Raw genomic sequence first — 26,073 nt, forward strand, 5'->3', positions numbered from 1 at the left:
GAGAACGATGATAGCCTTTTACCATCAAAATCGGGTGAAAAATAATTGGCGGCATATGAAACAATATCGCCTCGTGTGTAATGACCAACTTAGCACACTTCTTCAAGATCAACGTTTACTTGCACAACAATATTGAACCAGCTTAAAGAGACTGTATCACTGTCCAAATCGGAGTTTCGTATAGAAAAGATTTAATTTTAGACAGGCATAGTCTTAATACTATGATCTAATAATGTTTCACGTCACGACGGCAATGTTGTTAAATGAAACAAGTATTCACCTGTAATTTGTGTCCCAATTTTTGCCTCAATTCTTGAAAGTAGTGGTCATGTTCGGAGACGATGTACTCGGAGACGGGCTTGTTGCGGCAGTAGGTCTCGTAGAGGAACATGCGCTTCTCGAGGAAGCGGCGGAACAGCGGGCCCAGCAGCTCGGGCTCCTCCAGGCACTCGCGCAGCTCACGCAGGAACTTACTGTACACAAATCGTTCCAATGTCTAATACAAGCCACTCTCACTCTAACTGTAGCTCGCTGAAGCGGTAAATCTTTACGGCAAATAAATGCAATGCAATCAACATAAAACGTAAGTTTACATAACAAATTGTAACATTCCAATACAAATCGAACCAAAAAACATTTGCATATCTATATGTAAAGAAGCAGATATTTTAAATTGGTAATCGCCGAGCACGCAGTATATATATGCTAAATTCGCATACGCATACAAAAACGTCCACGTAATGAGCAGAGCCATTTCTTATTAACCATAATACCTCTATAGACTGTAAAACACCTGTAAACATGTTCAGTTGTAAATTAACAATACTAGTTCGAAAAAAGACTCGATTATCAACTAAACTACTCGACTAAAATATCCGTTATATCAGGAATCTGCAAAAGTGCATACCTACTTCATGGAATTCATGGGAGTAGCTATGCACTTTTGCAGATGTGTGTTCATTTGGGTGGCTACTTCTTCAAACATCATTTCACATTACTGATCGGGAACGGCTCGATTTTTGCTAAATATAATAAGATTGTAAATAAATGAACAAGCAACGTAATAACGACACAGTATTATACCATCTTAGTATTACTGGTAAAAGTAATGTTACTTACTCTCTATGCCAGTCGTAGATAGCCTCAATGTTGCCAAATATCATTCGGAGTCTGCGGTCTCTGAGGCCCTCGGGCAGCGGCGGATCAGCGTTGGGGTCCTGTTCAAAACATGTATGTATATACAGTTCCTACACATCATGACCGCCACTCAGTAGTGTGCTCGCGTACTTTTCTTGATTCAAATTTATCGTATTTTCCAAACTAAATACTTATTACGATATGTTAATGTAAATTGTTCGATTGGCTAACCATAATCTAAATTCTGTTTGCAAATACATGTATTAAAGAAGATTGATTTGATCTGTAATGTAACTTAAGTAAACAATACTGCTACATATGAGATGGTATTTAAGACACACACATGAGTCTTTAAGTAGGTTAAACCGCAAGAGAGGTTTAGTGTTTCATTACACTTGTGTATGGGTATTTTTCATTAAAAAACTGGTTGACAAAACGCTCAATATTTTTTTTTTATCTTTATGGACATCACTTCAAATTAGTTAAAACCAGTAAAACACTAATGTTTTACGAGGAGTCAGTCAGATCATACTTTTGGAATATATAACAATAATGTACATAAGTATTTATTTATCAAATAAACATCTATGGACTATGGAAATGCCACAATTTTATGCTCCTAAAGCCCTCCCACTGTTGAAATGAAATCTGTCAAAGAATAGACATTCCTACATATAAATAAACGTTTGAAAACAATAACCTTTCAAAGGCATTCAAGTAAAAGTTATGGTACACAGGGTGGAATTTTTTAATGGGACATTGGGGGTCGGGCATCTACCTGATCCAATACTGATACGCGAAAATGGTCTTAGGAGACCATGTCTAACTTTTTAATTAAGGAAATTAACATTTACAAATTTCGGAAAAAACTTAAGTCAGCTGCAGAGATAACTGATCCCCTATCTGCATAGAAATTTGTTAGCAAGGAAAATTTGTTAGGGTCAAATATCTCTGCGGCTGACTACAGTCGGCGACAAATATTTACACTTTTCTTATGCAGTCAAAGTATTAAATATCGATACGGACAAAGTGACAAAAATATGTACACACTATCTTAATATATATTAAGAGGCAATAAGGTCGTGTATACATATTTTTGGCACTTTGTCATTATCGATATTTAATACCTTGACTGTACAAAGTGATTTCATTTCTACCCGGAATAAAAAGCTTCTTAGAGACCTACCTACATAGGTTAGGGCAAAAAGCCATAAATTTAGGACAATAATCTTAATTTCACAAAATAGTAAAAAAAAACACTATTTTTTCAACTCATACTCAACACTCATTTTTTCGACTATAATGGTTGAATAAAGGTCTTGAAATCTCATACTTTTTTCACAATTGGATGCCAACTCAGCTAATATATTCCTACCGAAACGCTTTAAACTACATATATAGGTAAGGCTTTCGATAGAGTCAATCATAGTATCTTGATTCGTAAACTTTGCGACTTCGGGGTTCATGGCAACCTTTTAAAATGGTTTTTGTGTTATTTAACGTCAAGATCACAAAAAGTTGTAGTGTGCGGGCGGGAGTCACGTAGTTTTGAGGCTCCTTCTGGCGTGCCCCAAGGTTCACACCTGGGGCCTACATTATTCTTGGCCTTTATTAATGATATGTCCAAAGTAATACTCCATTCCAACTATTCACTCTTTGCTGACGACTTAAAGATTTTCAAAGTGATCAATTCAATATCTGATTCACTTTTATTACAGGAAGACTTAAATCGTATTGTCAAATGGTCCGAAATAAATCAACTACCTTTAATCATCAATAAGTGTAAGCATATTAAATTCACAAGGAGACAATTTATCTTACCTACGTCATATTATATCAACAGTGTCGCTCTTGAAGAAGTCTCCGAAATAAAGGATTTGGGTGTCATATTGGACAGTCAGCTATCGTTTAAGGCTCATATAGACGATATTGTAAAAAGAAGTTATAAGCTATTAGGTTTTGTATGGCGCAATTGCAAAATTTTTAAAGGAAGTGCGGCTCTTATTACCGCCTACACTTCCTTAGTAAGGAATACTTTAGAATACTGTTCAAGTGGTGGTAGGTCGTCGAGTTGCGGAAAAATCGCCCGAATACAATACAATACTGTTCAAGTGTATGGAACCCCCAGTATAAATGCCATGAAGATAGAATAGAAAGAATTCAGAAACAATTTCTATTTTTCTTATCCATACATCAAAAGAAACTCCGTTCTCTTCCGACATACGAGGATCGACTAATTTTTTTCAAATTGTCTCCTCTAGTGAAGCGCCGGTGGATTGCAGATCAACTTTTGCTACACAAAATATTAAATGGAATCATTGAATCTCCCGAACTTATAGGCAAAATAAGATTTTCAGTCCCAAGGCCAAACTCTCGTATAGTTAACTTCCGACCTTTCGCTCTTAGAACTTACCGAACGAACCTCGGATCTCAAGGCACCATACCTAGAATATGTAGGGAACATAACAAGTTATTTAAAGCATCCCGAGTCGACATATTATCTTTAAGTCAAAGTAGTTATAAGAATTATTTGTATAAAAATGCTATAGTATAAAAAACGCTAGCTGCATGTAAACGAAGTACCAAATTTAACGATAAGTATGTTATATTACATTATACTTTAGGTCTTAATTGATTGATTAGTATTAACGCATGTTGTGTTTACCTATTATTGGATAGACACTTACTCATGTATTTTTGGGTTTTTATCTGTATTTTTTGTAGTGTTGTATCTGTTGGTAAACCTTAAATAAATAAAATAAAAATAAAAATAAAAAATATAATACATTTGACCAATCACGTGTCGCCGCGGTCGTGAGGACGATACAAAACTAAAGTTTTAATTATTTATTTTGCATAGTAGAAACAATTGCTTCATAAGGCAGAAACGCGCATAGGACAGCCTTAATATAACAACATACATAGACTACGAAAACCGCTTATCATTACTTGTTAGTTTCCATAGGCTACTGTGGCCAAAATAGAGAAAAAAACTGTCCGAAATAGTACATTACTGCAGAGGCCGTGAAGTAAGGGAATGCAGGACGAGATCGCGGTAGACGGCCGAGTCGTAGACGAGGTCGGATAAAGCGAGTCTTGCAATCCCTGTTCTGGCCATGGATTGTATAGTGCTTTTCTCAAACAATTTAAGAAAATATTATAATTAAAATAACTACAAGTAATCAAGTAATGGAAATTGCCGCCTTTTTTAAGTTTTAAACTTTACATTTGAAAAAGCTATTCGAGCACCATGTTTAACCGCTTATAAATATAGAACCGTAGATTTTTTTTAATGTCGCAATTATGCTTACAGAGAGAGTGGTTGTTGGCTGTATGTAATAATTCCTTTGTCAGTCTAATCTTAGTGTACAAATTTAAAAAGTTAGAGCAGCGGAAAATAACGTACTTACGTTTCATACTAACTCCCTAGATTACTTCTAGGCCTAGGTCAAGAAGTAATGTAAGGAGCCATACATGAGCAACTTTATTTCATGACATTAACGCATACATTTCGGAGTATGTTTGAGAAAATTTAATTTACCAAGGAGCAAGTACGAGAATGAAGGCATCGCGGCTGTTCGCATATCTTAACTGTATACTTTTGATTTGATTACCTATGTGAACCTACTAGTTTAATAGCACATTATTGTCGAGGCTAGGAAATAGCTACTCGCTGGGTGAGTATTCGTTTTAAACGGACGACCTAAGCAAATACCTACTTTGTTTATCAACTCGTTATAAAATATAAAGGTTTTCGTAATTATACTCATTTCAATAGAGCAAATGAAACGGATTAACTTTGTGATATTTGGAACTTTTTCATCATCGACCGTTGAAAAGAGAACGTATTCATCAGAAAGTTTGAGGTACCTAGTATTTATGATTTACTATTATACTAGACACGGAGTCCCATAAAACAGTTTACACGGTTTGACTGTGGGATAATGCAGTCTCTTCTCTCTTATATTTATATTATAATAAAATTCGTATCTACAATATCTACATATATAGGCTTAATAATTACTTTATGCAGTGAACAAGGTAACTACGCAGCTTTTACCAAACTTAACTTTATTGGCTTCCTGTCTGATGTCAGAGGGCATGCTGTTAAGTATATAGGGCAGGCGTTTATGGAGACACCTATCGCCGTAATAATTAGCGACCCTCGGTACGACAAACTTGCCCGCAGACACCGACCTGGTTCCACAAACATCATTACGGTGTAACTGGGTATGCTCTCTACTGCCATGATTATTAAACACTATTAAATATTACAAAACTTGAACAGATTTCTATAATCTTTATAATAATCTTTAGTTTTATTATTAACTAACACTTTTAGGAATCTTATTTGCATACTTTCTAATTTGTTTAAGTTGGTTTTAGTTGTTAATCCGTAACAGTGTAGTATTTAATGTAGTAACCCTTAGTAGAGTAGTTGTAAACACCCCTATAATGGATCAGGCACCAGTAATGGGATTGTATATACAAATCCAGTAAAATAGGTATGTATTTATCATCAGTTTTTAAACACTGGCAACATTTTATCATAAACAAGAGCCATAGAGCTGCTTAAGTTTGACGTTTCATAGATTTTCCTTTGTTTTGTAAATTAATCGAGCCATAAGACCCACAACTGGAACAGAACGACATAGTTTTGATTTGTTAATAATAATAATTCTGAAACCAATTGCAGTATCTTTGATTAAATACATTAAAAACATAAGGGACGAATATGGCATTCAACTTTTAACGCATTAAGTGGTAGAAATTACACAGGTATCGGTAAAATATCATAATACTCCAATTTTTTTCTTAATTGTCCCATTACTGGTGTTAATGCTGTTAACTTAAAGACACAAATAAAAAAAAACTCGATTTATCGACACCATCGTTATCGATGTTTATACACTGGTGTTGTCTCCCTAAGACTTGTCAAAAGCCTCACTCAAAATTCCGAGCCCTAGTGATGTGTCCATACAATATTATTTCTTAAGCGTAATAGGGTGGATTGACGTGAAAAATAGCATGCGATTTCATTATTTATTTTACATACTACATATATGAATATTGTTTGAAAAATATTATCTTTAATTTCTGGCTTTTCTAGTCTTTTCACCCTGAATAGAAATGGAGTCGATTAGCATCAAAAAACAAATGTCCAAATTGTCGATTTTGTCGCCGACTACATTATTCCCCAAATCTGTAAATAACAATATTTTTTCCTTTTCAGAAGTTAGGGTATGTCTCCTGAGACCTTTTTACGTAGCAACTCGGTATCTGGTAAATGCCGCCAGTGCACTATTAAAATAAAAATACCGTGTATAATAAATAGTGACAGTAGTGGGAATGTAATGAGTGTGACCTGCATGTGTCGGATGTAGCCCTCGCAGACGAGGCGCAGGTCCTGCACGTAGATCTCCTCGGTGTCGACGAGCTCGCGCAGCACGTACTCGCGCTTCTTGAGCACGGCCACGCTGGAGTCGGGCCCCGGCGTGCGCGGCTCCTCGTCCTCCGCCGAGCCCTCGTCGGCGCGCGCGCCGCCGCATGCCGCGCCGCCGTGCTGCTCCTGCACCGTAACCGCACACTTTACTTGCAATCTCTAACTTTTTGTTCCTGGACCACAAATAGTGGAGAACCGTACCTTTGAGGTAAGTTTTTATTAGACTAAAAAAAACTCAAAATTACGAGAGATACACTTAATATCTTAGTGTCACACACCGAAGACGGAGCAGTAACTGTCGATCGCGTGTTTCACATTATTGAAAGGCAACGCGATTTTTAACACTACCTACGTATACAACATAATTAAAATCCAAACAAAATATAACAACTCAACAATGTTAATTATTTGTTTGAAGAATTGTCAAACGAATGTTAGATCGAGCATGTAGAAATATAAAAAATAAGACAAATCCAAAGGTAAAATAGCAAATGAAAGTGTAACGTACGTACTGGAATATTAATGTTATTAGCAACAAATGAACACCAAATACTTATGACAATATTCCAGAAACAATATGTAAATACGTATGAAATAAGAATAATTTGCGAACACCCATGTCCACTCACATGCTTCATATTTTTCAGTGACTTCTATTATTATAATAAAATAAGGGTGACAGCTGGTAACTACAGTTACCAAAAGCAAGCGAGTGGTTATAAAGCGAATATCGATTATTTATATTTAATAAACGCCACTAAGCAAATGTAAGACAAAACAAACTACCTACTTAATACACCAAAAGCAAGCACATAAAATACCTCATAATATATTCGGGGATGTTCTGCCAACAGACTTTGGAAAACCACTATTCTCTATCAGAAGCAAATAAAATATTATACTTTGGGCGTGACGACTTGAATAATTAGCAATGCTCATTAACAGTCAAATTTTAGTGGCATAGTTGTCAATTAATTAAGATCTTTCTTTCAATATCAAATTTAGGTAGGATGTTAATGTTTATATAAACACCTACAGGTCAATTCACAATAGCTGGTACGCATGGAACGTTTTTTTTTTACCGATATATGTGACACTGGTACAATAAAAGTTCGTTCATTCCATTCGTACGAGTTGTCGTGAAACGACCTGTACTTTGAGTTAACATAAGGTACGCGTAGGCATCAGGAGTTTCATAAGTAAAACTGTCCTTAACCATAAAGGAAGGAGACCGTTATCTGTCTTAATCAATCAATCAATCAATTTTTCGTGTTATGGCTCCATCAAGGTGTTGATGATTCTGCCAATGTCGAGGTTGGATAAGACACGGCTAGTATATGAATCATATCATATTACGGTCATAGACAGTGTTCGGTGGAGTATCCGATAAATCTGCAAAGAAATACAAATTACCACTAACTAATAGACTACATACAACTATTAAACAATATGAACACTACACTATGTACAGAACAAACTACAGTTAAGTAATAAATCTACAAACTTATTGTACAATAATATGATACATACGACAATTTAAGATTATTTTTAGCTAGGAATTTATTCAAAATACCACAAAACGGAGTAAAAACTAAAGTTAGTAAAAAGTTAATATTTACTGGACGGCTAATCTCACGAGGAAGAAAATCATAAATAGGATAACGTATTTTGGGACACTCCAATAAAATATGATTTGTAGTACCCTCGTCCAGTCCACACTCACAGATAGAGCTGTCACTTATCCTCATTTTGGCCAAACGCACAGGGGAACAAATGAATTCAAGGCGAAGCCTAATAATACATGACGTGATTAATTTTGAAAACCCCTTGTTCTTGAAAAACCATGGTCTAACTGGGATATATGGTTGCAAGCTACCATAATGTATGCTACTTCCAGTTTTATAAGACGCTTGCCACACTTTATTCCATTTTTCATATAACAAAGGTCTCACAGAGGATCTTATATCACGAATAAAATAATTATTATCTGTAATCAAGCCCTGTTGTATAGCTGATTTTGCACAAACATCAACTATTTCATTGCCCGTAATTCCGGAATGGCTAGGTATGCATGCTAACACAACTTGTAAGTTTGTTTTTTGGCATTCTCTAAGTTCATCTTTTATCATTACACTGTTTTTCCTACTCCTCTCCTGTTATCTGTCATTTATGCATTGATTAACACGAATATAAGAACATACATAAAAGGTTTCAAGAAAAGTCTATATTGTCTATTCCTCATAACAGCTCTTGTGCTATTAATCGCTATAACGTTACTGCGATTAATGGCTACCAACCTGACAAAATCAAAACGAATACAGTTTTAAACTAAGTGCATTGCTGCCAACTTACAAAATATTCATTTGGTTGCATAGTAAAAACAATCACTTCATAAGTCAGAAACACGCATGTGACACCCGTAATATAGCAACACCCATAGACTACGAAGACCGCTTAGCATTGCTTGTTAGTCTCCGTAGGCTACGGTGGCCAAAATAGATAAAAAACTGTCAAAAATTTAATTTAGCAAGTAGCAAGTAGCAGGGCCTCATAAGTTACGAGGTGTCGCTGACGGTCAGCGACACCTTTTTTTTGACCCTTCTTATACAACTGTTGCATAAAACACTATTATGTAATACTTATGCGTAATCTTATAGGTAAATGTAATTATTTTGGCGCTACGGCACTCGCCATTACTTTTTAGTGTTTTTTATTATTATTACTTTGGGGTTATTACATGGGGAACGAAAATTTGATTTTTACGCTACGACGCACGGTTTAGGAGATACAGCCCTATAACGATTTCTGCATGACTGAAAAAAAAAACTTTATGGGGCTGTATCTCCTAAACCGTGCGTCGTACCGCAAAAATAATGAAATTTTTGTTCCCCTTTGAATCCGAGAAATAAAATTTAACAAACACAAAAAGTAAAAAACAAAAACACAAAAAGACAAAAAAAGAAAATAAAACAGAATTTTGATAGGTTTTTTTATGGTTGAATGCCAAGACGTGCCATAATTTGACGTTTAAAAACAAAAGAAGGTCGCTTTACAGTCCTAGGTGTGTAAGGCAGTATGAAATTCCTTTACATATCATCTTCACTCATCGCACCTGATATGTAGTATTTCCGGACCTAATTTGACGTAAGTCATCTCATCATTTCATAGAAAGTTTGAGAAAACGTCTATTCCATGATTTTCAGAGTCTGTTTTCGGAATCAGTCGACATTTGGGTGATTCAGAACTTCCCGAATACATTTTAAAACAAGAACTAAGAAGTGAAAACCCATTAACTGTATATAATTAGTAGCACAATCAATTGGTGGATATCTGGTAGGGTATCCCTCAGATAGAGATAAGCATGTCAGTAAAGTCTCTGTGATGGGCTGGTGGCTCATTAATCTACGGTGTAGTGTGCCTTCGCTTATCATTCAAATGTTTACCTCCCCAGCCTTAAATATCTACATAATTTGCTTCCTAGTCGCACTAACTACTATTTAAGCACACTCGCAAACAGTCAAACTAAACAAACACCAACATGCAACATGTATCAAGTAACCTAACCATTTTTTCCTTGACTATTTGTTCAATTTCTGCAATATCTGCCGGACCACCGTTAGTTTCCAAAGCTTCCATGGTCAACGAATTCTGAAAATATTACCAACATGATACCTCTTAAAAACCTACACGGACCCTTAAGAGTTAGTTACGATGTTAAATTTGGAAATGAAGGTTATTATATGGTTAAAAGACAAATATATGTATATAAATTGGGTGAAGACAAATAGTAAAGTCGACTTACGCGAGCTGGTGCGTCTGTGGACACTGTGGGGGTGGGCGACTGCTGCAGAACCGCCTGCGGGTCCTGTACACGGAAAACTTTTAATGAAAGTCCAATCTAACGATGCGTCTGGACCGCGACGGTGCATATTAATTTATAACAATGAATTAACTTATACATTTCCCATGCAGTTGAATTCGAGTAAATTGAACATAAGTCTCTTTAAAATGTAAAGTAACAACAAAAGCACTTTTTCCCCTTTTGACTGCGCTCATCATCGAACTGAAAAACATTTTTCTTTTTCTAATACATCTGCTATTTTTATCAACTCTTTACGACAGCACAACTGTAATATACTGTTTTCAGCATTCTTTCGCCTTCCATTCCTTCATTCGAGAAAGTTATAGCGAGTAAAACGATGCACGATGATAATCTATGTTACAGAATTATATTTATGAACACGGTAATAGGTTAGGACAACGGAGTGGATGTTGTGTATGGATAGTGAGTACTCGTATGTGTGGGTGTTGGTCACCTGTATGGGTTTCATGGGCGGTGGCAGCTCCACATCGGGCGCGTCGTCCTCGGCTTCGTCGAGCGCGCTGGAGGCGCTGTGCGTGCCCTCGCCGTCCTCCAGACGGCCGTTGTCGCCCGTGTACGGTAGCTGATATAACATTTACAAAAAATATTTAAATAAAGTGTTAAAATGAAACATTTTTAGAGTCGATTGTTCTAAACCACATTTACTAATAATCCTAGTCTGATAAAATTTGCACCTAAGGAAAGTCTATCAAACAGTTAGCTCTATTTTAATAGTTATTTACGATACAAGTGCAGAAAATAGGAAATTCGCAACGAGCGGTGATAAATAAAAACACGACCAAAGGGAGTGTTTTAAATCGACACGAGTTGCCAATTACCTATTCGCATGCGTATCGTACAACGTTATACAGTACATATGGCTCTTTAAAGTTCCGACATATGCACGGAAAGTGCTCATTCCAGCACGCGTGCGGGAAAGTAGTACCATAACTGTAAAACATATTTAAAACCGGGTCTATCGCGACTTTTTTTTGTAACCTTAATTTCCGACGTTTTGACGCAGGTTGGTTAGCTCTGGCTAGTTAGCTCTATGTCGGCTGTTGAACACATCCTTAGTTAGCTTGTTTTAGTTTAAATATAAACTCGTTTAGCCGTTCCTCAATTTGATCGAACAGAACTTTCTAAGTTTTCATATGTTTGTACATCTGAAAACTTAGATGTTGGTTACACGTAAACATGAAGACCTGAAGCCGGTTAAACTCAAAAAGCCGAAAATACTAAACATTGATCACGCACCTTCAGTTTCTTCTCAGAAGGAACTTTCTTCAGTGGAGCCGGCTTATCTGCTGGGGACTGCGCCCCGCTGGAGGCCTTCTCGGTCTTTCCCTGTGACGGTTTGCGCAGCCCTCCCAGCCATCGCCTTCTTTAACATATCAATTAAATTCCTATAGATTATGTTCACAGCTTAATTTTATATCTAAAATCCAAATTATATTAATTTCTTCTTTGAATTTGCACGCAATCTTTACGTAGGTGGGTGGATTAACTATTTATTGTTGTTATTCTGTCCCATAAGCCTGGAGACGAGATTAGCACAGTTTTTTAGAAGAACTGTTGGATCACATACTCAGTAAATGACCCGTTATGGAAAGGCTTTCATAACTACCATAAAAATGCATGTTTTATCCAATACCAACTAGGATTTTAAGAGTGGTCCAGGATACCGTAACCGTGGTAAGGAGTGACTAGAAAAAGTTGATTCACCCAGTAACATGAAACGTCTTATTCACTAAACCTTAACCGTGCTCACACCATGAGTAAGTAATTAACGCACATGTGCGGCGGTATGTACTCGTAGTCGCGGCCACGCCAATCGCCGCGCCGCCGCCGGCCGACCACGAGCCATAGTGGACTTTAGTTACAGTCGTATGTAATTGGATACTCCTAACCACGCAAGTCACACACATACATATGTCGCACAGAGCGAAACATCACGAACGTATTGAAAATCTATTTGCATAGGAATAAAGCTATTAACGACAAAGTATTTTATCCATTGGATTACGTCACTGTCGAGGTAAACAAGTCTGCAGGGTTTCCGTCGTATTTGCAAAGTGGGCAGTACCGGATGATGTGCTCGATGTCCTGTATAGGGGAATGAACGTTGCTCACGTTCGTAGGAGACTGCCACATACGCCCTACACGTGTCCCCTGGGTGGCGCTAAACGAGCAACAACCTTATTGGCTGCTGTACTTGTTGCTACAAGCGACCTCACAGCACCTCAGTCGTTTTTCTCAATGCTAAATTACGACAAAGTAATAACAAAATATATTTTTTTTTTTCACCGCAGGTTCGAAAAGACTGTCTTTACACTGATTTAAACTTTCACGATTTTTACACATTATTAACTAACACAAACGGGACATAATAGCGTATTAAGTTTTAAAATTTACCTCCGACGTTTCGAGGATGGCGTTGAGTCTTCTCCGAGACCACGGGAACAACGCCGTCCTCGAAACGTCGGAGGTAAATTTTTAAACCTAATACGCGGTTAAGTCCCGTTGTGTTAGTTAATAGACTGTCTTTATTCTTTGAAATCAGCGCAAACACAAAAATCCAAATTGTACTAGGTATACGCGGGCTAAGTCTCATTCAATGCCCATTTTGAGTTGTTTTTTTGATTTTACTAACGTTAATTGCAAAAATTATCACCAAACTTGTGCAAAACACTGAGACACTTTGACATTAAATGATTTGTGAGAGAAGAGAGAGACAAAAAGGATTTTAACCAAAACGATGTCAAGTTGTATTAATAAGAGCCAATTATTATCTCTTTAAACAAGATAAATTGTAATTTTTTAATCTAAGAACACCCATTCAAGCCTGTCATTCCATGGCCAACATTAATTCCGAGCATTCTGTGCAATAAAATTGTTTGAGGTCCTTGGCGTACCATATATCAATTTAACGCAATTTTGTGTAAGTAGGCCGACTTGCTGTACATATTATCAATATTGTTGTGTGTTGACCACCCTATAGTAATTGGCCACTTTTAATGAGACTATATATATGATGGTAATGGAAGCAATGCAATTTTACTAATTTCGTCCATTAAATTTCATTTACAATTTTGTCATTGAAGTGTAAACATTCGTTTTTAATTGCGTGGAATTCTGACAGCTGTCATAATTTGACGTTTCAGGGATAGTGATTATTTTTTTACTGTACATATTATTATCAATTATTTTTATATGAAGTTAATATTTCATGCATGAACTCTTATTCGACTGAAAATTTTCAAAGTGGGCAGTTCCCTTGAACGTAATCTCAAACACATTCGCACGTTCAAACTGTTGAAAGCCGAATAACATGAGTCATGATGTAAACAATTATGAAATTTGATTGAAATGCAGGGTAGATAGACGTAAGGAGAACACACTCACGGCTCGGTCACACATTGTACGGCGGCAGCAGCGGCAAGCGGCGGCCATAGGTTGGAGTGGAACACAGCGACCCGACCTTTGTTTCCACCTATGGACACCGCTTGCCGCTGTCTCCGTCGCTCGAACGGCGAATTACGTCAAAACGCTTGATAAAACTCAATCAATTATATTTTTTGATTTTAGGAAAATACAAAGAATGACAATAATTTTAAGCACGTGACATAGACACTTATTGTAATTGTATCGCAGTGGCCAGATATGCTAAAAAGAGGGTTCGTATGGAGGATAGCTGGAGCTGCCACAGTATAAAGTAATTCACTAGAACATTATTTTTTTGTTTAAAACGAGATGAGATAGTACAAAGTATAAAAAATATAATTTTAGTCCAAAGGTTTACGATATATGAAAGTCATTAGAATGATACCAGTAACAATTAAAATAAATCAATATTATAGGACATTATTACACAAATTATATTATTATTTTTTATTATTATTTACTCCAGAATAATACCTGATTTTTTCTCTTCGAAATAGTGCACTTTAAAATTAAACTATCATTGTTTTCACGAATAAAGTATTATGATGATTGAAATTAAAAATAATCATGTCCCAATGTATTTCCGATTTTATTTAATTTCCGATTATCTTTTAATTATTTATATAAGAATTCAAGCCTTGGCGACCCTCTACATCTCTAAGGATAATTTAATATATATTTTTATATTTTATCTCTGACACTTAGAGACTTATACATCTCTAAAGAATTTTAGTATTTTATGGTTTTTTTTTTTTATCATAGTTTTTTTTGTGTAATTTGACATTTAGAGACAGTATACATCTCTAATAAAGTATTTATTATTTCATAGATTCGATATTTGTAATTGTTTTTTTTTTTAATTTATTGTTTGTAAAAATGGACATGTAAAAGTGCCCCTGTGGCCTATTTGCTGAATAAATGTTTGATATTTGATATTTTGGCTTGTAATTCTCACCATAAATTTAAGGAGTATTTTTTTGCCTGACATCACCAGGAGACCTCAGAATTCCACGCAATTAAAGACAGGTTTAACTTCAATCGAATATATAAACTTATTTTTATATCTACACAAATTTTCTGTTGCCGTCGCCGTATTACATAAACGTTACTACTGTGTAAATCGGGAGTTCATCAACTAATAGAAACCTTATAAAAAGCCTTTGACCAACTGGAAATTAAATAAATCAAAAAGTATGATTAGTCTCTTTTGGAAACTATTTTCTACTTCGAAATTCGTTTTTATAACAATTTCGATAAAGATAAAGATATTTTATTGTCCAAGTGTAATATGCCTTACAATGCGCTTATGAACGTTAAATAAAGCTACGCCCTACACCTTTGACCCGAGAAGATTTAAATCCCTCCTAAATTGTATGAGGGTAACCCAATATGGGACCGGCAAGAAACTCGGCGGGACACATCTTTTCAAAACATTACATTTTATAAATAACATGCATTAAAATAAAAATTAATTAAATTAATCTGGAATAAAAAAAAACATAAAATATAAGAACATAAAATTAAATAATATTCGTTAGTTCATTAGGTCGAAACGCACTTTATTCTCTTAAGTATGATTCCCACTGAACGGGCAGAGTCGGAGCGCATTTCACATTTGAATGACCGCAAGCCGGTCGGATCTTTACGGACGCGGACGGCTCTGTACGGACTCCATTGCTTCTAACATACATAATGTATAGGCACATTGAACATGCGCTCCAGCGCGACCTGACTCCAGCCGGTTGGTGGGAATCGTACTTTAGACAGCTTAGACTGTACAGTCAGCATCAAAAGTAACATATCAGAGTATGCGTCAAAAGTATTCTATAATAACTCAATAAAAAGAGAAAGGCTCTATAAGTGGAACGATTAGACTGTGGCAGATATGTCTCTATTTAGAACACTATTCGAGGATGGCATATACTTTAGTCGTATTGTCATCCGCTACTATTGATGCTGACTGTACGTACATTATATTAAGACTTACTTAGCATAAGCAACTTGAGTCCACATGATAACACACAGAATGCATCACCTTGACAAAACCCTATTTCCAGGGTCGAAAACAAAACAAACTCAATCACAAAAAAAAAAAAACATTTACGCAACAACAGAAAACACCATAATAATGGAAGAACCGCGTATCGATTATGAACTACACAAATAACTTGATCGTATACTATATGGATTTCCAAAAGAGCAATCAAGTGGGGGAACGATCGACAAGAATCATCCATATCAAAGGTAGATTACGTGATAAGTTTGTAGTGTATCGCGGCGGACGCGACAGGAAGCGCAAATCTAAATACTGGCGGAACATGGACGCACACGAACTGCCAACAAACAGACCATTGACCACATCAAACAACCGCTCTCAATGTACACTCTAAACCAACTGACATCTACTTAATCATTTAAAGTTTACCCGATACCTGCAAGTATTTAGCATCATTTAAATACAGCCCGTTTAAAAATCACCTTATTAGCTAATTTACTTTAGTTTAGTTATTTAAACAATTATAATAATTTGATGCCAAGGTAAGGATGTCGGCGATAAGATAAAGGTATGACGTAGTGATAAACTTACATGGATAGAATACGAGTACTTGATGTATTTTGACTCTCATAATTCTGTTTAAAATATATAACCATGCTTCGGAAGTTTAATGCATGGTAAGACTAAAGTAAGTGACGGAGTCAATATTACCATTAGGATTAGTCATACCTACTGGGTACTACCATTCTCATTGAATAATTTGGGTTATTCCCACTAGTTACCACCAAGTAGTTACCATTGGTAACTAGTAGGTTTTTTCTCTCCTTTTACCAGTGGTAAATACTGAGAAAAGATCCCAGTAGTTACTACCAAACCGAACCAAACTGAGTTGGTAAGTTGGAGTTGGTGGTAGAGTTGGGCCCAATAATTTGGCCCTCAAATACTTTTATATACATCCTATTGTCATTCTCTTCTTAGTAATTAAATATTAAAATTATTAATAAAACGTATTTATTATTATATTAGATATTCATAGCTCATACTATATTTTAAATGAAGTACTTCATATAATATACTATATATTCGCGATATAACTATGTAGGTATATCAAGTTGAGTTTTATACTTAAAATAAAATGACACAAATAACTAGTTCACGACAATATGGGATGTTCCAAAATATGATTTTTTCACAACAGACAATATCATCAATATCATAAGTAATTTTCGATTTTTAGGGTTCCGTAGTCAACTAGGAACCCTTATAGTTTCGCCATGTCCGTCTGTCCGTCTGTCTGTCTGTCTGTCCGAGGCTTTGCTCCGTGGTCGTTAGTGCTAGAAAGCTGAAATTTGGCATGGATATATAAATCAATAAAGCCGACAAAGTCGTACAATAAAATCTAAAAATTAAATTTTTTTTAGAGTACCTCCCCTACACGTAAATTAGGGGTGAAAATTTTTTTTTTGCTTCAACCCTACAGTGTGGGGTATCGTTGGAAAGGTCTTTCAAAACTAATAGGGGTCTCCAACAAACATTTTTTGATAAAGTGAATAGATTCGGAGATAATCGCTCCGAAAGAAAATAAAATGTGTCCCCCCCCTCTAACTTTTGAACCATAGGTCCAAAAAATATGAAAAAAATCGTGGAAGTAGAGCTTAAGAAATACATTAAATGAAAACTATAGCGGGCATGATCAGTTTAGCTGTTTTTGAGTTATCGCAAAAAGTTTCCCCTTCATAGTAAAAAGACTTACTTTAATTAGGTTCTGATTATGCAAATTTGCCTATTTGTTTAACTCGAGTGAAAGGTACCGTTTCATCCCTTGGTTAACAATTTACTATACTTTAAGCTCCAGTTTAGCTTATTGTGTCGGAAGAGTAACTACGGAACCCTACACTGAGCGTGGCTCGACATGCTCTTGGCCGGTTTTTATTATTTATCAATTATGAGAATTAGGATAAGTATGACTTTAATTTTAATGTTAATATACTTAGTCTTACCATGCTATGAAGTCTCCAAAGCCTGTATATAATTGCAATTTCCGTAGCCAAATGGCAAAAAACGGAACCCTTATAGATTCGTCATGTCCGTCTGTCTGTCCGATTCTGTCACAGCCACTTTTTTCCGAAACTATAAAAGCTATACTGTTCAAACTTGGTAAGTAGATGTATTCTATGAACCGCATTATGATGTTTACACAAAAATAGAAAAAAAACAAAAAATTTTGGGGGTTCCCCATACTTAGAACTGAAACTAAAAAAATCTTTTTTCATCAAACCCATACGTGTGGGGTATCTATGGATAGGTCTTCAAAAATGATATTTAGGTTTCTAATATCATTTTTTTCTAAACTGAATAGTTTGCGCGAGAGACACTTCCAAAGTGAAAAAATGTGTCCCCCCCCCCTGTAACTTCTAAAATAACAAAATGAAAAATCAAAAAAAAAAATATGATATACATTACCATGCAAACTTCCACCGAAAATTAGTTTGAACCAGATCTAGTAACTAGTTTTTTTTAATACGTCATAAATGGTACGGAACCCTTCATGGGCGAGTCCGACTCGCACTTGGCCGCTTTTTAAGGTATGAGGAGACAGATCAAGGAAGTATTTAAAAGTTCATATTTTGAGAATCATGTACATTTTATTTTATGGCAGATAAATTAAGTGAATGTAAAAAAAAAAAGAAATTATGAAAATAAATTACCTGTGGATGAATCTGTATGCCCCCAGTACTTATAAGCATGTTAATTCAGTGCATCTTAACTTTTCATTATACCTAATATATTAATTTACAAGTCCAAGTTAACAAGCAAGAATGTATATTAACGAGATTTTTGTTTGAATTTGGAATGGCGCGAGTCTAGGGTAATTGCAATGAACAGAGAAGCGAAAGCTACGGGAAGCGCCACAAAGAGTGAGGGAAACAGATGGGAAATAATGTGGACATCACCATTGTTGCCAATTCGGGTCGCACGGCAAGTGCGATATTTTGACACTTAACAAAAATATGTATGAAATACAGCCCAAATATGTAAACGTTATATAAGCCATTCTATATGCATCTAAGTAAGCTACACTTCTAATCCATGAGTTTTTCATTGTAGAAAAGACGTAAGGTCTATAAAAATTATTCTCGAATTTTACAACTGTGGTAATGACAACTGTACGACGTAGTACGAGTATGTTTCTAGTCGTATCAAGAAAACGTCAACTTTGTGGCGTCGTATGCCTACATGACCTGTCAAATTCGAACTAAGATTTTTTCTTAAACGTTATGACATAACTCTTCTGCATTACAATTTTGTATGTAGATAGCATGCTAAGTAGGAACATGTATTCGGCTATATACTTGGACTTGAAACAATGTATGACTTCTATTTTGACGCTTTATAACCAGAGACAAGTCAAACGCTTCGCTTGACAGACAGATGAAGTGTGAGAAAGGGAAGCCATCACATATATGAACAAGCCCTGAGTGCGAAAGAAGCAGACTACATATGAGAAAACGTATTCATTTTTGAGTTCGAAGTCGCCCGAGTCGGCCAAGATCATATTGCCATATTTTTTGACGTGAAAAATATAAGAGAATCAAAATGAAAAATAAGTAATTTAGTGAAGATGGTGTCATGTTGTGTGCCGGGTTGTAGTGTTTCAGGGCCAAAAAACCCAGGATAATACTCATTTTACAGGTAATTATGATATTCCTAGCGAAATTATCGTAACGATATTTTATCAAATTAACAGCATAAAAAGTGTAAAAAGCCAATTTATACAGTTCATTAGAAGTTTTTCTTCAATTGTGTGTTAATATTTCATCATATCAGTAAATAATTTAGAATATTTTGTGTAAAAACCCAAACTGTTACTTTACGCTAGGGCTTGACAAAATGTTCATATGACTATATCGATAACTCGTCGGTATATTAGTAGGTATGGAATTAGTTGTTCACAAGACATCATTAAGATATTAACCTTTATAACCGAGTTAAAATAATAACGATTGTTAATATACCTTTATTGAAGGTGCACATGTTTAGCGATAAATTTTATTTTCACTTTCCAACACAGTACTTACATTTTAACTACTTTTTCACGGCTTTGCCGCCAATACAAGGAAACACAAGACAGCGTATACTTGTATACACAGCGTATTGCTAACCCAACCCAACTTGTCAGTAGGAAAAATGCGCCTACTGTTAACACTTAGCATGTGTTTGTGTTAACGACAGTGCACATGTTAGACCTCTCACACCCGCATACAACAGAAACCTGCTTTATCAACGCGAGTCACCTGCTTTACCGACAGCGCCGCGTCCCTTAATGCTTGTTCGGACTTACTATGTTATTAATTTAGTCAAGTATCGAGTATTTTAGTTACTAAACTTCCCTGATCACCAGACAAGGTGCGAAAATTAAAAAATAAATCGCAATGAGTGGCGATACGATTTTAAGTCGACGCGAGTTGCGAATTACCTATTCGCAAATGTATCGTACAACGTTTTACAATACATATGGCCCTTTAAATTTTCGACGTAGTTAGGTAATGTGCTTATTATCGCACTATCACTATCAGTATTGTTATTTACTATGCGTCTGCTATAAAAGAAAATTAAAAATACTATAGGCGCTAATAGGGTCTAATAGTATTAATAATACTCATACCTATATTTTTTTTTAATAAAAACTAACACATTTGAAAAAGTAGTCTATAAAGCAGTTAAACATCGATAGATTACTAATATGTTATAACATGACATCACTATTTTTGTTCGCACATAGACAATTTACGCACACACTTGCATTTCATTTTTGGTCACACTTTTGAGTTTGACAGTCGTTCTATAGTATCCTATTTCTATGTTTATAAATAAGAGCAATTACAACACAAAATTATTAGTGTTATTATGAACGGTAACAACTTTACAATACCGACTTAACGAAACCAAAACATGAATAGTTTATCACCGCGAACGCTACTACATTATAAGCACCTGAAAATGTCTCGACAGCAACTTGAGCAACAATATCTTTTGTCCATTCCTCGACGAGAGATGTGCAAACACCTTCACGCCACCAAACGACTGATCACACTATCGTTTTCAAGGAATTAGATAACGAATGCCAAAGATAAAAGATGACTTACGATAACAGACATGCAGAAACGACTACTACTCTACAACACAATACATATATATATAATAGATGTGCCTTGGACAGTCATTGTCGAAATACTGTATACTTTTTATTTTGGAATTTATGCCATTTGTATGCCACGTTATAACATTGAAGTGAATTTGTGAAACTTAAAGAGTGAAACATAAAATATATTACAAAATCAATAGTTTCGATGTTGAACTGAACTTGAAATTTATGATTAAACTGCAGACATTGGGGTGAAGTTAGGTTAAATTGCTACCGAATATTAGGATACATTTAACATAACCTTAAATTTAAGTTTTAACCGCCACCGACCGCTATACATAATCCTCAGAAATAATAGTTATTAGATACTAGTACAACACACGGCGGAAACCTAGGGTACCTACCTAAGGTAGTTAGGGTACCTAAACTTTCACTTACATTGGGAGTGTATTACATTCGCAGTAATCACAGTACCTTCTAAGAAGAGGACGTATGTGTGTGCACGTTAAGTTTCTATGTTTGCATGCAATATGGAAAGAATAGACGATAGTCTCACCCGCTAAAACCTCTTCTCTGCTTTCCAGGGCTAGCAGCGGTTACACTACCACCTGGGTCCGAGTTGGATGCCTCTGTGGACAAAAAATTCAAATTTTAAGTAATGGTATGGTTATTGCACGGACTTAAAATTAACCGGATAGGGTACAATGGGCAAAAAGTGTTTCCACATGAGAAGTCAAGGTTGGCCGTTGCATCTCTTTCTAATTAGGGTGACCATGAGTTATATGTATCTGGGATATTAGGATAACGTGGAATATATAGTTTGGCCAAGATCTTTTCTCATTTGTGCATAGTCAGAGAGAATCTTACTGTCTTTTTGTTGTGGTAGTATTATGGCCCCTGAAAAGGGATGGATATAGTTTATTCTCTTCTGTAAAGCGCTTCACAAAATCTTACTTAATTCAGTCGTCCTAAAAGCTGTGGGCCTAACGCGAACCACCCGTTCGACGTGTTGCCACCCTGTCACACTTATGTACAAATTTACAAGTGCGACAGAGAGGCAACACGTCGAACGTGGTTCGCGGTAGGCCCTCTGTTACTGATAGCTGATAGGCGTACCGGACCGTCGATCGATCGTGAGGAAGGTGGTCCATCTTTCTCTTTTACTCTCACTAAGATGTAATAAGAGTGACAGAGAAAAACGCCCGCAATTGATGAACTTCGATTTTCGCCGTTATAGCCCTGGATTTCATGTCGATGAGATTTATATTTTCTAATTAAAATACTTAAGGTGTTACGATGCCGGACATGTGTTTGAAAATTAATAAATGGCGGCCGTTAGCCGCTACTGTCGAACTCAAAAATGGTCACGAATTTCCATTTGTAGCCTGCCTCTTTCACACTCATGGTATGTTCATATGCGTGGTGGCTTACGTTTTGCACACTTTAACTATCTTTAATTCTTTAAGCGTCATCTACATCGTAGATCTGTGATTGCAACTAGTTTTCAAATTTGCCGCCTTTTTCTACTGACGGAAATGTGTGTCTAACCTATATCGAATCGATATAAATAGTTAGTAAAACCGTTTCGGACTTTGGATTTCAATTTTGGCAATTAATTATTCTGTAATAGCTATCATTCCACCACTTTAATCATGCCGAAATATAGACATACCTAATTAGATAAACTTACTTAAGTACTTAATAAGAATTGTGTAAAACTCATTCACATAGTGCCGACATCATGGTCACCCTAATGAGTTTGACAATTATCGTCTTGTATTTTTATCGTAAAATTGAATGATTGTGGTTCACCTGTGAAAATATATACCACAATCAGCAAAACTTACACTTCTACATCCTGTCACACAACATTTTTTATCCATTTTTTAAATATTTCGCAATTAAATGCTGAGCTCCACCATTCATGTATTTTGGAAATATCTCGAAAATATGTCATCAAGTTGGGGATACCAATTAATATTCAAAGTTTCTACAATGTCTATCATATTAAAATAATGTTTTGTTTTTGTTGTGCACATGCTTGGTTTAATCAGTTAATAATATTGACATCATTGACATTGTGGCGAGCTGTTGGGGAGTAGCGACCTCACGTACCCGAGTGCTCCTGGGGAGTTCTGTTACCCGCAAGTAAGGTGGGTGGGACAGGATTGTCTGCCTCTGGCTTTCCTTAGCCGTTCGGCCAAAGTGGAGTCGTTACAGCTATAAGCTCCAGGGGTGGAAGTGAAAAATTGCATAAGTCGCGAGTTTGCACAGTGGCTGCTCGCAGCCACTGGGTAGAAAGCGGCGTACACCTCTCGACACCCCTGAGCCGCTCACACCGGTGTTGCCCTTGAGCCATCCTAGATGTCGCTTTTTGTGCGGGCCCACCTTGTGGGGGCGAGTCACCGTCCGCCGGAAATAAAATTGAATACCGTTTTATTAGGCAGGCGTTTGGTTTTTTATCCCATAGCCCAGTATTTAGTCCATCGCTTTCACCCAATAGCCCAGTTCATTTTAGATTCCATCAACTCTCAAATAGTCCTTACACCCTGGCGGGTGCTGCCTCTGCGTGCGTCCCATGACGCGGGCAAGGGCAACATCCGCTAGGTGTACCCCTTACATTTCATTAAAGTGTCAAAAGGGGCTTTACGTGTTGGCTTCGGCTCCGCGCACGCCTCCCAAAGGTCCGGAACACCATTGTTCCGTGATGGAAAAGACAAGATTGACATCATAATTATTTACAAATTACTTAAAAGATTTGAGAACCGCACTCTGTATATAGCACTAAAATAGTATAAGAAAGTATTTAATTTCAGTAGTATATTGATATAAATACTACCACAACGGTATGTTTTTAACATTGACAACATGTGCGAGTTAGACACCGCGCCCCACTTTTGCTACCTCAAGTGGACCGTTTTCTCTAGTCTGGTAAGAACACCTTTCTGCTTCCGTGATAAGGTCCAATTTACTATATCTCCATGGGTTATTGTGAACGCCTACGTAAAGATAATATAGTTGTCATTATAATTATTAAATAACAACACACAAAGGTAAAATCGGTTGCATATAAGTATATTTATCTACACACATATCATAAACCCTCTATGATGCCTCCAAAATCCGTAAATAATGGCCAACATTATAAACTGTTTTGTTACAGATAAGATCTGTGATGATGTTGTAATTGCTTCATAACTACATCAAATTCGATGTGGTTATACATTCAAATTTGGAACATCTCGAAAAAAAAAGCAATTCGATTTGACCTCTTTTCTAATATCAGTCGAAATCAAAGAGTAAAGTAAGTATATAGGAAAAGAGAGCCCTCTTGAAGCATTTTAAGGAAACTAATTTCGAAACGCTATCTCTATTTTGTATCCGAAACTAGCTTTGTATGTGTGTGTGCACATCTACATATGCATCCGTATGTGTAGGTGCTTTCGTACTACATAATATTAGGTCTACTTGGGTGGTTTACAAGTTATTTATTGTTCCTTTCTTGTAACTTTGATAGTTTTTTGGTTTACAAGATATCAAACAAAATATTAGCTTGTAAGCCGCCCAAGTAGACCTAATATTATGTAGAAAAATGTTAAAAGAATGGAATCTAAAAAAAGACATACTTTATAGTAAAGCAAGTATATGTTTATTACTTTCAATTTGGTATACAAGATAGTACACGTAGATGTGGTGTACAAGTGATGTTCTCTTCGTCACTAAGGAAAGTGCGGATAACCAGATGAATGGGGATAAAGGCACGATGAAAGCAGTAATAAAGCTGGAAATTCAGTGAGCGAATTGCTTGCAGGTGAAAGCAGATTACATCGAAAGCTTAAGCGCAATAAATTTGTTGTTTTATGCAAAGATGTGCATGATTGACAAATTATAGGAATTCATGTGCATAAAAAAATTATGGGCCACTAGTTTTCAGACCAAATATCGAATCATAAAACAAGCCAGAGTATTTAAACCGGTACATATGTCAATATTCATTGATATAAATAGACATAAACATAGCGACTGATACTAAGCAAAGCCGAATACAGAGAACTGCATTTCTTTACAGGAGCTTACAGCAGAGCAGAGTCAGTCTCCTGAATGCACTACAATGTCTATTGTTATTAAATACTTAGAAACTCGGAAACTTAACAAATCAAGGTGTATTAATAATTAAATTTCATTAGGGATCTTGCAATTGCACCTGAATAATTCACAGTGCAGCGTACCTAATGGTTAATCGGACGCACATTCCATACATAGCCGATGTGCATTAATTACATACCCGGAATGCTTTGAGTGCCTAAATGGAAACCGTGACTACATGCCTATGTAACACACTACAGTACCCTGCATATTTCAGTAAATTATTAAGGAATACAGACAAAATGGCAAAAGGTCTTCTAAAATTAATATTGTCGTGTTTTGAAAAGGATCTATTCTTAAATTAATATTGTCGTGTTTTGAAAAGGACCATAAGTATAGAATGTTTCGTCTGGCATCCATAAGTCATCTAAATGTCTCGCCAAAAGAAAAATAAGAATTAAAGAAATAAAAAAGCTATTTTGTAAAACGCGAGTGTAATTAATTTTAAATGATTGATACCTGACAGCAACAGCAAAGCTCGGAAGCACCACGAACAGAGGAACATCTGGAGCTGTAGGTAAACTAGAACTGTCTATGGGAAGCGCGGGGACACTCAACCAACCGCCGGCAGTAGTGTTGCCCGTCGTTCTATTCCGACACATTATTTTCGTTACTTTAAATATATATTTATTTGGCTACATTAAAACCACTGAAAACAACCCGGAAGGCTACATAATTAAGATTTGCCTATCTCTCTATCTCCGTCTTTGAACGTCTTCAATATGTTGGTGTAATACTTTAAAAATGTTAACATGGGTCATATTCATATTTTTACTTTTACACTATATCAATAATCGGTTCCCTTTTTTACTGTAGGTTGTTAAAGTGAGCACTTTTAGGCTTGGTTTCATGCGAAGACTGGGCATAATAAAGATTGACAGTCGTAATGGAATTATCTG

At 36.1% G+C, this 26,073-nt stretch overlaps 1 protein-coding gene across 5 annotated transcripts in view; it reads right to left on the reverse strand.

Annotated features, from left to right (window-relative positions):
• Window positions 1–26,073, reverse strand: part of LOC133526768 (kalirin) — a 228,163-nt gene that overhangs the window by 38,886 nt on the left and 163,204 nt on the right. For 3 of the 5 annotated variants that reach the window (XR_009800775.1, XM_061863506.1, XM_061863531.1), the window contains exons 29-36: window positions 21,585–21,657; window positions 11,700–11,826; window positions 10,897–11,025; window positions 10,383–10,445; window positions 10,145–10,228; window positions 6,503–6,706; window positions 1,120–1,217; window positions 281–473 (exon numbers count right to left, since the gene is read on the reverse strand). Coding sequence is in view for 4 of the 5 variants with exons in the window: in XM_061863506.1 (XP_061719490.1) it covers window positions 281–473; window positions 1,120–1,217; window positions 6,503–6,706; window positions 10,145–10,228; window positions 10,383–10,445; window positions 10,897–11,025; window positions 11,700–11,826; window positions 21,585–21,657 (971 nt within the window). In the remaining variant the exon portion in view is untranslated. The remainder of the gene's footprint in view (window positions 1–280; window positions 474–1,119; window positions 1,218–6,502; window positions 6,707–10,144; window positions 10,229–10,382; window positions 10,446–10,896; window positions 11,026–11,699; window positions 11,827–21,584; window positions 21,658–26,073) is intronic. The other 2 variants (XM_061863515.1, XM_061863524.1) reach the window with 2 other exon arrangements.

This window comes from Cydia pomonella, chromosome 1, assembly GCF_033807575.1.
Source record: "Cydia pomonella isolate Wapato2018A chromosome 1, ilCydPomo1, whole genome shotgun sequence".
NCBI lineage: Eukaryota > Metazoa > Arthropoda > Insecta > Lepidoptera > Tortricidae > Cydia > Cydia pomonella.